Genomic DNA, 15040 nt, shown 5'->3' with positions numbered 1-15040 from the left:
AATCTTTCTCTGTTCATTCCACCACAAAACGATCTGTCTGCTTAAAAAACATATAGTCATTCCATATTATCACTGCTCATCTTATGTTGTCTGATCACAACAATGAATTACAAATATAGAAACTGTGGTTTACATGTCATGTCTAGACTGAGGTAAAAAAAAATTCACAGATGATACATGCATATCTGCTCTAGTTTACCCCCCAACCCAGTTATAAATCATTGTTAACTGCATCATACTGCAGCACAGCCTTTCTCAAAGTGGGTGCCGGGGCACACTGGGGTGCCGTCTGACTGCGTCAAGGGTGCCGTGAAAAAAATACCTCTTCTGACATTTCATAGAATAGGCTGCAAAGGGGCCGTGTCCACCGTCTACTTTCCATTCAGATCCTATGGAGCTCGAAAAAAAGCTATCGGAGTTTCCTTTTTTTGTTGCGGCACTCAGAGCGCTCAGAGTTGAAATATATATTTATATATATACCAGCTGCGGAATGGCTATCAGGACGACCAGGAGATCTCCCGGTCGGCCGCCCAGCCAACATGCTCCAGCATACCATCGAGCAGGGCATGCGGCCTTTATGACCAGCCTCAGTGAGGCTAATGTAAGTCAATCATGTTTATCATGATAATCTTCAAGGTTTCCTTGAATTAATTAATGTTAATAGTCCAACCATTATTTATACCACCTCTTGTCTTTTTACATCTCACTCATGGTTGCGATAGTGACGCAGACTCTCATCAATCCAGACTAGCCTACTAAATGATTTTTGTTTAGCCTCCTGTCTTTATCTAATTCTTTTTGTTCAGATATAACTGAATTTTCATGACCAAACATATAAAATAACCAGCAATGTTTGTTCGTTCTTAAATTGTAGAATGGCGCAAAGCCTCATGGGAAATGGGAAACGCGCTAGAGAAAAGTCACTGAGAAAGTTATTAAACTAGCGGCTACGGCTAAAAACAGAACGACTCACGGAAGCTAAACAGCAAAGCTTATCAGTCCTGCCCGTGTGTCACGTTATTTATAAGTTATATTAATTTAACAAGACAACACAGTCCGTGCTAAGTGGGCCGGTACGTCGGTACCTGGTCGGTAGGCTACGCGGTACCGTTACTTCTGGATTTTAACCACTTGAGAGTCGGAACCTATGGGCACCGAAGCATGTTGGTGAGTAGGACAAGACCCGAAACCGTGGCGTGTGCAGCGCTGTCAGTAAGATCCATTCGCAGAGCAGAGTAGGGAGGGGGAAATATAGGCTACCTGACTGGATGTAATGTTATGGTCAGCATGCTTGAGTGGCACTAATTGCAGCTCTTTCACCCCATTCAGCATTTCTGTAGCCTACTTTTAATACAAATCCATGATCTAACTGGTGCCCACTTCTGAAGGAAATAGCAAAATATAGCTACCCATATTTCTTATTTTTCTTATTCTAACCCTGCCCCACTCCACCCCAGTAGGCTATATCAAGCGGCGCTGGCGACTCGTTTCGGCAGCGTTCAGAGAGAGAGAGAGAGAGAGAGAGAGAGAGAGAGAGAGAGAGAGAGAGGCCGTTGGTCACGGACACTCAGAGCAGTAGGGTCCGTGTCCACCAGACGCTATGAAAAAAATGCGTCGTACCAGGCTCACGTCTCACATTGATGGTGAGTCACAGCCTCCTCTCTCCTCTTCCACCGGTGGAAATTCTCTGATTGTTCGTAACGGAGGGAGAACGGAGCGGAGACGCCGGTGGATATTCATGTGAACGCGTGCCTGCGCTGCGCGCATGTAGACCTTTCTCTCTTCCTCTCACATTGCGGATTATTGTGTGCGTGTGTGTGTGTGCATATGTAGGCTACAGAGGCACCTATGCATAAATACTGTAATACTGTCCCGTCTAAATAAACAGGACATTTACATTTAGGCTATGCAGTGTCATTTTGAATTATATTTTACACAGGGGGTGCCGTGAGATTTTATGCACTTTTGAAAGCTGCCCTGACTGAAAAAAGTTTGAGAAACGCTGCTGTAGCAAACTGATTACATTCTTTTTTTTTGCAATTTCCTGTTGAGTTATGGATCAACAGATTAATCAAGAAAATAATTAGCAGAATAATTGACAATGAAAATAATCTTAAAGACACAGTAGCTTCTTATTGTAGCATAATATATCATTTATGAAACATGAGCTTGTCTCTTCCACTTATAGCAGCCAACACGTTAAGGCCAGTGGTGATGTAGTGTGGCTGTGTCGACCCCCTAATGAGATAAAGTGATGTGTTGACACAAACCAGCAGATGGTGCCATCTCTAATATTTGTGCTTGTAAGATACATGCATGAAGCAATACCACACCCCCCCCCCCCCCCCCCCATACATACACACACATCCCCTCACACCCTTTACTAGCCCACAGCCACTTTGTCTTGAGACAAAAAGATCAATATCTGAGCTGAAGCCTTCATAATCAATGATGGTCATAAAAACATATTCTGCGCTGCGTTATCTTATAGGCAAAGATGAAATCAATCATATGCCAGATTTTTTTTTTTAATTACAAGTCCTCCTTGTATTCATCTGGCAGAAACAGACCTGTAATCAGAAATAGCATAAACTCATGTAAACAAGTCGCAGTGTGCCAAATGCAAACACATTCCTCGCACCCAACACCGGTTCTATTAGGGTGTGGGTGTGTGAAAAACAGATCTGATGTTTTAGATTTTGTGTGGGTTCCTCTGCTATCTGTCTGTAGCACGCTTGTGGGAATGTGCGAGGGAGTACACATTTCAGTTTGTGTGATTGTGTGTGTGTGTGTGTGTGTGTGTGAGAGCATGTCCTGCTTTGTGTATGTTAACCACACTCATCCTGTATGTCGAGCCACTCGCCTGGGAACCGGTGCACTCTGTCTCACCCCCCCCCCCCCCCCCCCCCACTCATTTCTTCCTCTCGTGCGCTCTCTCTCTTTGCTTTCTCTGTCTCCGCATTTAAAAACCCTTTTGTGCTGCGGGGTGAAAAGTGCGCACCTGAGCTTTTCACTGAACTGTTGAAATACAGAGGAAGCATCCCGGAGTAGGACCACCACCCTATCCTGGCTTTCTCTTGTCACATACACTTCTGCACAGAGACACAACACCTCCCATCTGCTCGCTGTACGAAACAAGGTCATGGCCTGCTATGATGAGCAAAAGCTCTATATCCCCTCTCTTGTGTTCGGGTCACCAGCATCAAGGCTTTTTGACTTTGTCAGGAACCTCTAGCTTAACAAAATAAAACATTTTTTTTCCACAAAATTCTAAAATGCTCTGGTTAAAATTATTTTGACCCGGTTATAACGATAAGAACAATAATGAGAGTTAAAACTGAAATCATAAATGCAAAACCAACCTTTTCATGGATAAGGAAGTCTAACAACGTAACCAAGAGATGAGAAACAAATGGAATGATAAATAATTGTTTTTAGTGTATTTTACAGCTGTTGTAAGACTCAAAACTGACCCTAACACCATAGATGGTAGAAGAAAGCTGACAAGAGGAAGGTTCAATTGAAGCCAAGGGGTATAGTGACAAAAAAAGGCCCAGTGACCCACCAAAAAATAGTAAATCCAATATTTTCATGGATAAGGAAGCCTAACAATGTAACCAAGAGAAGAAAAACAAATTGGATGGAAAAATATGTTTTTAGTGAATTTTTCCAGTGATTTAAAACACGGGTCAAAACTGACCCGAACACCAGCAGAAAGCTAACACAAGACGAAGGATATATGTTTCCTTTCAGTCACACAGAATCAGGCCACAGAAAGTGGAAGCATGTGTGCCGGGGTGAAGGACAGTATTATTCAAACATGCAGTAAGTGTGTCTCTCCCCATGAGCAGCGAGAACAAAATGGAATCAAATTAGATCAAGAGAGGGTTTATTTTAGTAAAAGAAAGCAGGATAAGGGACTGAAGTATCGGTTACAACGCCAGACACACTTCTTTTCCTCAGCTCCTTTCGCTGAATTGCTCTGAGGTCAGAGCGCTCTGCTGAAGCTCCCATTTTTCCTTGATCCATTATTCATTCTTCCCCAGTGGAGCTCTGCCTCCATGGCAAATAGGTTTCCACAGCTACACCAGGGCCCTGCCTCATACACACCCACACTGTAAAAAACAAAGGCGCAGATGTGCGAGTGACACACACATCCAGATCCTCCACGTGCCATGTCAGACTTTTTTTTTCCACAGCTCATGACACAACAAACCACAGCGTCGATGTGATAGCAGCAAATTAGTTCAAAGCAGAAGTAACAGAATGATCCACAAGAGCTGCAGTATTTCACGCCTGTTGGGGGCCAACATAAGCTCATTATGGATCAGTAACCGTGGCAGGCACACATATGGAAGAGAATAAGGAGACTTGAGCTGGACCAGAGGCTTTTTCTGCAGAGCCACTGGCCAGCGTGTTAACGAGAGCCGTCTTAAATGAGCAGAGCGATGCGGAGAAAGACAGAAATCGGCAGAATACAACTACACCAGACCCATGCAGGCTGAAGCTTTGTGAAGCAGACAAGCAGAAACTGAGATTGTCTCTTTTTATATCCACCCATTGCCTCAGCTGAACTGTAAATGCAAGCAAATCTTGGCATAATACCCGCTCTGTAGCTGGTTACAGGCGACTGACCAACTCCACTATATCCTAATTAGAAAACAAGGGGGAATGCATGATTGAGTTTGCAAACATCGTTACCCTGGTGGGATGGCTCCTCTGGCAGTGCCCATGGAAATGCGCTGGGTGCCCGGCCGGTTCAGGTTGTTTTGTCCGTTGATGGTGAGAGCGTGGTGGTGGCCATGGGCGGATGAAAGAGATGGCATCACGGGGGAACAGGGGAAGTTGGCAGTGGACAGTGGCAACTGCACCTGTTCAGCTTTGGCATGCCCTCCTCCCACACTTATGTTGTTATTGTTGGTGCCGGAGGAGTCGGATGTGGGGGACCAGAGGGAGGTCCCAGCGAAGGTGTTGCTCTGCCGCACTACAGCGAGCGTTCCCGCCGCGCCATTGTTGCCCGCCGTCCCTCCGTAGTGCTTACGCCGCTGAGAGGCCAGAATGGCGTTGGAGGCGGCTCTCGTGCTGTTGACCAGGATGCACTGCTGGCAGGAGCAGGGATGGCCGGAACTGGCTCCCACCGGCCAGGACTGCGACTTGGGGATGGAGCCCATGATGAGCGGGTAGGCCAGGTCCATGCGTCTCCGCAGCCGCCGCTTGCGCTGGCTCTGCCTGTTGGTCTGAGACATGCTGTTGAAGTCGATGAGGTAGCAGAAGCCCAGAGAGGTCAGGTCCAGCCAGGGGTGCTGCTTCTCGTAGGCGTTCTGGATGGTCACGCAGATCTCCATGTCGTAGGGCGTCCACGAGCCGTTGTCGTTCTCCCACTCCCACACCACGCCTTTCCCCGGGGCGGACGAGGGCTCGTAGAAGTTCCTCTGCACCGGCCTCATGGTTCCTGAGGGCAAAGGACAAAGGAGAGGGAATATGAGGACAATCACTCTGGTTCTAATGACCAACTGCACTTGTGTGCTTCACTTGTGCCCACTAGACCAACAACAACGTTAAAAGGTATAATGTGTAGGAATTCCCCCCATCTAGCAGTGCGGTTGCATATCTGAACGTATTCTTGATGTTGCATTCACGTGAAATCGGGCAGACGCTGCATGTAACAGGATAAACAAGTGTAACGACTTGTAACAACTCATTCTAAGGTACCAGAAAGCGGTGTGATTCGACTTCAGTGAAATATGTATTTATGAAAGCAATATTTGATTTTTGCTGATAAAAAGCCAAATAAGTTTCACACTGGGGCTTTAATCAACTGACTTGTCTATAGAAAATGGTTCTTACTTTGACAGCTGTTTAAATCCAGCAAATTAGCATCTCTCCCATTAAGTTTTTTTTTGTTTTATTTTAATGAACTCTTCAGTTCATAGGTAGAAAATTAGTCAAATTGGAGTGAGCAGAAATATGAGATGTCTTTCTGGGGTACAAGTTGTTAGACTGGGAAAACCTGATTAAATATTCACACTCCTGTATTATGAGAAAATCATACATGGACTTGCGCCTCCTGTATTGAACCAGTTTATAAAAATAGCATCAACATCCACACGAAGTGCAGCTAGAGGAGAGCTGGTCTGCATTTTCAGTCAGGGCTGCCCGTGAGTGAAACTCCATTCCAACTCACATTAGAAATCTTCCAAACTGCTTCTTTAAAATTATTTTTTTTAAAGTGGCTAATTAGTGCTCAAAGCTGTCAGCATTAAATTTTAGCGCTTGATTTTTCTCCACATTTGCTGCTCTGCCTGTCGGTGCTTTCTGATGCCATCCGTCATGTTGTCTGTCAGTTTATTAATTGTCTAGTATTACTGTACTGCTCTTTGTGCATGGCTTTTAATGTGTTTAGTGTCTATGTTCTGCTTGTTTGTGATCTGCTAGTTGTTATTGTGTCTTGGTGTGTGATAAATTTTTGTTGATGTTGGGTTAGGGCTAATTCTGGCATGTTTACATTTGTTAAAATGTTTTATTAATGTGCATTGTCCCTGATTATTAAACCTTTATAAATACAGTTTTACAGATGCAAAATGCTGCTTCCTTTTGACCATTTTATAATAGCAAATCTCATGATGCGGGCTCATCATTGTATTTGACAATTAATGGAGCAGAGGCATAATCATGTAAAGGATCAGCAAGAAAAAGCATCAACAGATTAATCACTGATGACATTAGCCTGAGGCACGCTGCAGTTTTAATGTTGTTGCTTCAGCTTCGAGCTCATAGAGTGAGCTAACAAGTGTTGAGACAGCAACTTGACCAACTGATGGAGATGAGGCGTAACACATCACTACCTGCCCCAGGGAATATGGTTGCAAACTGTGGCATTAAAGCAGCGGCTCAAGAGGAATTCAAACATAAATCGTAACAAGCGGCGGTGGTGCACGCGAGAAAAACACTTCATCTTCAGGGGGCTATCAGACTGCATGTATGGCCTTTCAGAATACCCACAATGCCTTGCTGTCTTACTCTGCACACCACTGCTCTGTGTGGTGACAGGAAGTGGAGGGACGTGGAGTAAAGTAGCTTGTACCTCTGTCCCTCTACTGACGGCCACTCGGCTCCCACCTCCATTATAACACAATTACGTAAGTCACGCGGGAAATCAGGATACCTTAGCCAATCCATCTCCCCGCCACACGTCAGCAAAGGTATCCAGGCTCTCGGCTGGAGACCGCCATCCCCCTCCTTCCCCCCACCTAATTTAACGGGTAAATGCACACTCTCCTGCCGGGGAGCGACCACTGTGATAATGGAGGGATGGGAGTGTGTGCAGAGGATGAATAGGTGTGGGAATGAGTAGAGGAGTTGGTGGGCATCGCCGCGGTAACCCCTCATCCAGCAGCACTGGTGCTGGCTCCAGAGAATAAAATGCATCAGCAGAATCAGCAAGTCTGACCTTGAGTCACTGCTGCAGACGGCTGCTAAAGGACTCGGCTTGACGGCTAATTTCATTTAGAGCTGCTGAGAACCACCCACCCACACACACACACACACACACACACACACACACACACACACAAATGACTGGCTCAGTGAGCCAGCTGCCTGTGTCTCTCACATCTTCAGTCAGTCAGCCATGCACAACTTTCTCTGCCAGTTGCATCCGTGCCTGTTCACAGCTTGCCCATCTGATTTATGATGGTAATGAAAATATTAATGATTTCCCCTCAAAGGATTTCAAAATAAAACACTAATTGATTTCCTGAAAGTCAGTCATTTCTAGCGCAGCAGTGGTAAAGCTCTGTGATGGTGAGGTGAGCCACATGTCAGCGTCTCCTGCACTGACAAAAAATTCAATCTGAGGTGAAGTAAATTTAAAGTAATTTGAATTTGTGATAGGCTACAGTACTAACAATACAATTTCAAGTTTGTATGTTTACACAAATAAGTCTAGTTTTGAATCAATTTGTGTTAGACCCAACGAAAACTTCCCAACAAGAATAATAAAGTTATGCAAGCCAATCTTCTCATGCTCATAATCTCAAACAAACAAAAAAAAACAACAATTTGTTATCTGAACTCCTTTTCATTCATCAACACCAAACACTATACCACCTATAGCACTCTTGCCTCCCAACAAGAAGGTTCGGTGTTTGATTCCTGTGTGGAGTAGGCGTAGACCTGGTTATTTTTATCAGTGTGAGGCTCAACACTTGCAGGGCCATGATCAATAATAGCAGCAGTCACAATCTAGACCTATCCATCTGGATCATAGAACTTTTCAAACATTAATAAACATTGATTTTTTTTTTTAATTCGGATGCTCAACTCTGGAGTCCAAATGCAATGGTAACACAGGAGAGGCACCAACCGGGCCTCTACCTGCCTCTGATGCTTTCTTGCTTTCATATGATACAACTCTGAACAAAGCAGACATAACTTGTCACATATTTCGCATTTTGTCCTGATTTTGGGCCTTGAGCAGTGTCAAAAAAACATTGTACTAACAACAGTAATTATTCCTGAGATCTGGGAACATGAAAAATGTAAAATCTGATGTAGCTCACAGACCGTCACTCAGCTTTTTTCAATTTTGAACTAGAATAAACAACTATAGGGATAGTTTAACATTTGGGGAAAGGCACAGATTTGTTTTCTTGCAAAGGAAATTAATACCATTCTCATACAAAGGAAGTTAGACCGAGCTAGGACACGCAACAAGCTTGTCTAGCTTGGAGAGAGCGGGAAACAGCGAGCCTTGCTCTGCCCAAAGTTTTAAAGTCCACCTTGACATCTCTGAATTTCTCTAATCAACAAGTTATATTGTTTATTCCACCCAAAATACAAACAAAACAAAGATAAGATTTATCTGTGCCTGGAGGGAAATTCATCTTGGGCAGGTAGTGCAACATAAGAGAAATACAAAAAAAAAAAAAGTTACAAGCTGGAGCTAGCGATAGGTGTCTGAGGTCACAATGGCAGCCAAGTGTTGTTTACAAAGAAATGAAGCAGCACAAACCTGTGAAACCACAGCACAGATAAAACAAACATGTTACAACATGTTAACTGGGCTATAGGGGATGGGGTGGCAACCTGTTTGCAGTGAATTAGGTCGACAGTCAATAGCTCTTGCTTGACTTCAGTGGTATTCCTGTAAAAAATAATAGGAAAGTGAAGTTTAATTATGTCTAAAAATGTTGCACCATTCCTTTAAAGCCCCAGTATGTAACTTATTTGGCTTTTTATTAGCAAAAATCAAATATTGCTTTCATAAATACTTATTTCACTATTTCACAAGTCCTTACAAATACATAAGTGGGCGACGCACCGAACCGAGGCGGCCATGTTGCATCACCATTTTTTACGTTGAGTGGCAGCGTGACCGTAGGTAACCACGGAAACTCAGCGGAGCTGTCGGCTCGGGGAGAAAGTTTTCCAGGTAGCGCCTGTTAAAACTGTCACCACTGTGTAGTGTGAGGAAGGACGGAGGCACTGATGTTGCATTCAGGTGCAGTCAGGCAGACGGCCGTCGGCAAAAACCGGATGTCATTTTACTTCACCAGAGAAAGACGGTAAAGTGAGTCAGGTAAACAATACCACATCACCATGACAACATATTGTCACACCTGTATTGTTTTGCCTCGTGCTGGCGGACCACTTGTTTAAATAGACGCTTGTTTATCCTGTTACATGCAGCGTCTGTTGTCTGTCTGACGTCTGCCTGATTTCACGTTAATGCAACATCAAGAATACATTCTGATATGCAACCGCACCGCTAGATGGGGGGAATTCCTACATATTATACCTTTAAAGTTGAACCAGGAAGTCAGAAGCATGAAATTCTCCTTACAGTGGTTTTCTCTTTCAAATCATTTCCTAACCTGAGTGTATTTTTCTTTTTACATTTTGTGTAATTGGCTGACTGGTGATGTCACCCCATTCCCATAAACAGTGAACATAGGAAGTAAAATGCTATAAAAATAACTACTAGGAAAAAGGTTCCAACAAACCAGAATTATTCTTTAAATATTTGCATTCTTTTGTAGGGACTGTCCAAGCTGCTGCTCAGGGACCTTGGGAGCAGAGGCCACAATAACAGTTAAGCTCTGTGGTCGCCCTCATGTAGGAAGTTTTTTTTCCTTAAAAAAAAAAAAACATGCAGCCTGCAACTGCTCACTGCCTCCAATTCTGCTTTAATTTACTGCTGTATTTCCTGCCTCCTGCCAAAAGCTGTTGATGCTCTCCCTGTGACATTTCATCGTCTTCCTACCAGGAAACTAAGCAAAGAGTGGTCACTTCCTGTCTGACCCCGTGTGCCTTTGGCAGCCATCTATCCTGCCCTCCCCTCTCATCCCATGTGCTCCCTCCCACATTGTCCTCCAGCTGTCCTCGTCCGACACCAGTGTGGTTCCCCTCGGGTGAGCTCTAGCTGCGTGATGCATTGCCACGTCAGGCCTCGCTGTGGGACCGTAACCCCACTGTCATGTGGGGCCAGGTGGGTTCAGGCTGAGCTTGGCTGCACCTCTCACATCTTAGCTGAAAGGAAAACTTCAGTCTGTGTTCGCCATATGAAGCCATGGTAGTTTCTATCCCTAATGGCATCGTTTTCCTCTGGAGGTGAAGGAGGGCCCTGCCTGAATCACCTTTAAATGGAAGGACATGCAACATTAAATACAGAGTGCTGCAGGGATGAGCCCTAAAACCCAGGAATTACTTTGGTTTTCAGCCCCTCAGGTTATTTTGTGTCAAAGTTTCGGTGGTTTTGATGGTTTTTTGTACAGGTTCTTGTCTGGAGTAAGGTCTGTGGTTAACACCAATCTTAAGACATGTGCACAGTGCACACATATTATTCCACAACGTAAACAATTTAAAAAAAGGGGCACTAACAAATGAGACTGCAGGTACTTTCTGGCACGTTGTCATTGCAAACACCAAAACAATCAACTTAATATTTTAATTCTAATCTCTTAAAGCCCCAGTATGTAACTTATTTGGCTTTTTATTAGCAAAAATCAAATATGTCTTTCATAAATACGTATTTCACTGAAGTGGAATCACACCCACATACAAATGAAAGCTTTCTCGTACCTTAGAATGAGTTGTTACAAGTCGTTACAAATACATAAGTGGGCGAAGCACCGAAACGAGGCGGCCATGTTGCATCGCCATTTTTTACGTTGAGTGGCAGCATGACCATAGGTAACCACGGAAACTCAGCGGAGCTGTCGGCTCGGGGAGAAAGTTTTCCAGGTAGCGCCTGTTAAAACTGTCACCACTGTGTAGTGTGAGGAAGGACGGAGGCACTGAAACAATACGACATCACCATGACAACATATCGTCACGCCTGTATTGTTTTGCCTCGTGCTGGCGGACCACTTGTTTACATAGACGCTTGTTTATCCTGTTACATGCAGCGTCTGTTGTCTGTCTGACGCCTGCCCGATTTCACGTGAATGCAACATCAATAATACGTTCTGATATGCAACCACACCGCTAGATGGGGGGAATTCCTACATATTATACCTTTAAATCAAACTACAAATAGAAATTTGCTGTACTCGGTTTATAGTCTAACATTAGCTTTTTACTTCTAAAGATTTTATTAAGGCTCCAAAAGTCATATCAGTGGTGTTCATTAAGTGATACTGTTTTCCAAATCCAAAAACAATCCCATTGGCTTTTTGTTGACAGAACCAGAGTGACTAACTTCTGGATTCACAGCACAGTGATGCTTTGTGGTACGTTTGCATGGATCCTTGTTTTCAGGACTGTTAGCAAATTGCAAATCACACATTTATTGTAATTTTCAAAGACATACAGTACAGTGTGGTCCAAAGATGTATTTCGACTTCATAGCAGAACTGCAGACATCTTTACTGACAAAAACACAAAACGTGATTCTGATTGTCTACTGCTGTACGCTTCATTTCAATAATCAAATGATCAATCAACTGATACGGAAAAAAAGGGGAAATTGTGGCTTTGACATTGAGGCAACAGATTCACTCCCACTAGAGCTCATCTAGGGAGTAAAACAGCTTCACTCCACACAGTGAGCAGTAAATCCTATCTAAATCTGTCACTGAGGTTATTGATGTGTGTGTTCCTTCCACACTAACACCTCGGAGGTCACGCAGGAAAAGTGTGATGAAAAACCTTAATGGAAACTGTTGGTGGCAAACACCTGGTGTGTTACCAACAGGTAACACCTGAGCAGCTGCCGGAGGACGCACCAGCTTAGTTGTCACAGAAACAGGGAAGAGGGAAGTTTCTGTTGTCATGGAGGCCTTCCCCCGGAGCGGGAGGAGGGAGGTTTGCCCGTATGTGAACGTTCCTACTATTCGTTTCCCTGAGCACCGCGCCAACGGAGTCAACTCCTCCTCCTCTCGCTCATCTCATCTCATCTGCTGCTGACGCCAGCTTTCCCCTCGCGCTCCACCGTCTCTGCTGGCTCCTCACCAAGGCTGTCGCGCTGAGCCATTCTTCAAATTTTCCACTCTGTCACTCACTGGACCCCATCCTGCTCTCTCTCTCTCTCTCTCTCTCGGACAGAGAGGAGGAATCTGTGTTACCGAGTTAGAGCCTGCATCACCTTGCAGTTAATGCTCTTCCTCCCGCTGTTGTGGGAGGACGGCAAGACGAGAAGTGCTCAGATCAAGCTCTATAATATATCCCTATAATTGACAAGCCTTTCCAATTTCCCTGGGGCTGTGTTGAGCCTATTAAAACATAGTGCTGCATTTTTCCTTTTAACTACAGAAGGAGAGAGGCCAGTAACAGGTCCAGCATCATACGGCTCAGTGCTGTCTGAGAGGTATTTAAAAGTAACTAATCCAGGATCTCCACAGGAAAACAGACAGACCTGCACACACAATCTGAGGAGCTAATATTAACAGTGATCTACTATGAAAATGTAAACACTAACGCTGGTGCTCGGGCTCCTTAAAACATAATTTATTTTTCCATTTAATTAATGAATATTGAAAAACAGCCACCAGCATTTCAAATCTTCCAGCATTTCAAATCTTCATAACATTAATGTAAAAAAATATGTGTACATACACACAGTATATAGCAGAGACGTGTGGCACATCTTAAGATCTTATTAAATGATTCAAGTAAAAACGCAACTGGACTTGGTTATTTGTCTAGGAAGACCAGGCTGAGACTGGTCAGATACGAACATGAACTGATGAAGCCTCTTGGCTGAGAAGTGAAACGTCTTCCTAGACAAATAACCAAGTCCAGTTGCGTTCGATTTAAATTTCCTTGAGATAACTATGACCTGGACAAATGAGAATATTCACAGGTGATTCAAGTAATTATTTCAGACATAAAAACTGACTAAGTCAGGCTCAAAAGAGCAACTTGAGATATTTACACATCAAGTACAGTTTATTTGTTACGGAGAGCTGTTTGGCCTACAAATGCAGTCATCAGGGTGACCTCAGCTCAGAGCCTGGAGAGACTGGAGATGTATTTATTTACAGAAACCCTGTGTCACTAGCTGAAGGAAACTTGGGTCACTGGGACTGAGAGGTACATCCTGTAGGGAGGGTCTGATGAAATATGGTTCAAGGTTCAAGGTTCAAGCTTTCTTTAATAGTACCAGACGGTAAATTTGTTGTGCAGACAGGAACTCAGCAATCCCAATATAAAAAGACATAAGACATTGTGACAGACAAATCATACAATAGAAGAACAATACAATCATCCATAAAAAAAAAAAGAAAAAAGAATAAAATAAATATGGACATAGAAAAGTGCTTTATCATCACCCTGGAAGGTCAATATGAACAAAGTCACCTTGTGGCCTTACTATTCAGGCTGTAGGTACGAAACTACGTCTGTATCGATGGTATATGGTACTGAGTTGCATCAAAGGAAATGTAGCATCCATGGCTTTACAGCATTGACCAACGATGATGCTTTGATTTGGTGAGTCTTTGTTAATTCTACGGGACGTACTGATACTGGTGGAATGCAGTAGTTTGCATTTCTTACACTCTCTTATCTATTTGAAGGTATGGCTGAACGAGTTATCAAAATATTATCAATTTCACAAGTGCAATATTCAAATCACAGGAGCTGCAGTCTTTTTTGATAAAGGTAAAGTGTCTCACAACAGATCATAATGAAGAACTGTGGCGCTACAGGGATAACCCCCTGCCTCACAAATCACATTCTCCAGGCATAATAGGGGAACATGGTTGTTTGGTACAAAACCAAGAATCATGTCATCATCATAATTTCTATTTTTCAGTATTTTTCTTTTTTTCCCCATTGAAAACTAAATGCAAAAATTGAATTTCTTTGCATAATGTTCAGGCCTTATTGGTATATATGCTTTTTCTCACAAACATTAGTCAGACATAGATGACATGAGGTCTATGTCCAAATTCTAAATCTCCGCTAAATCTGGATTGAATAACAAGGTCAAACAAGAAAAAATGAAAAAGTTTCCACCATACTGTACTGTAGTCTGTCACAAATTTGCAACAATTCTCACCAATCACATGAGATATTTATCACATGAGGCATAAGAACATCAATATTATCTACTTGAGTTCCTGCCACAGAGATGCAGCCTCTGTGAAACACGTCTTCCTTTTTGGTGGCTTTTTTTGTTTTGTTGAACGAGGTTAGGTTCACCACAGCATTGTTCTCGCTCTGCACTTTTAGCCTGGCAGAAAACCTCTTACAGTGTTGTTGCATTGTAGGCAGAAGTGCCCTCCTTCTCTAAAGTCTTTCTTGTAAATTGCTAACTTAAGTAGAAGTGAAAGGAAAACACAACAAACTGCTGTCCAACTGTGTCCAAGGCTGGACTTGTCCTTTTCAGGACGGGTTCACGGGGACAAAATTCCTCATTACGGCCACACTGAGTGGGGCATTATACAATTAATAGACTTGTCAGTGCTGTCTGGTAGAGAAACTATGTAAAGGTGACACTGTTGTAATTACCTCAAACCTCGTGTGGCACTTTTTCTGAACTGAAATTTATTATCCCCCTATCAGCTATATCTGTAATAAGATAATATTGGTCTAG

The 15040-nt window shown here is 43.4% G+C and overlaps 1 protein-coding gene across 3 annotated transcripts in view; it reads right to left on the bottom strand.

Moving 5' to 3' along the window:
- Positions 1-15040, bottom strand: part of dtx1 (deltex 1, E3 ubiquitin ligase) — a gene marked incomplete at its 5' end in the record, with an annotated part of 54141 nt that overhangs the window by 19020 nt on the left and 20081 nt on the right. For all 3 annotated transcript variants that reach the window (XM_083978297.1, XM_083978298.1, XM_083978299.1), the window contains one exon: positions 4702-5452. In XM_083978297.1, coding sequence (XP_083834423.1) covers positions 4702-5452 — 751 coding nt within the window. The remainder of the gene's footprint in view (positions 1-4701; positions 5453-15040) is intronic.

Source organism: Trachurus trachurus (genome assembly GCF_905171665.1).
Source record: "Trachurus trachurus genome assembly, chromosome: 9".
Lineage (NCBI taxonomy): Eukaryota > Metazoa > Chordata > Actinopteri > Carangiformes > Carangidae > Trachurus > Trachurus trachurus.
Note: the sequence above shows the minus strand (reverse complement) of the source record. Positions and strands in the feature narration are given on the sequence as shown.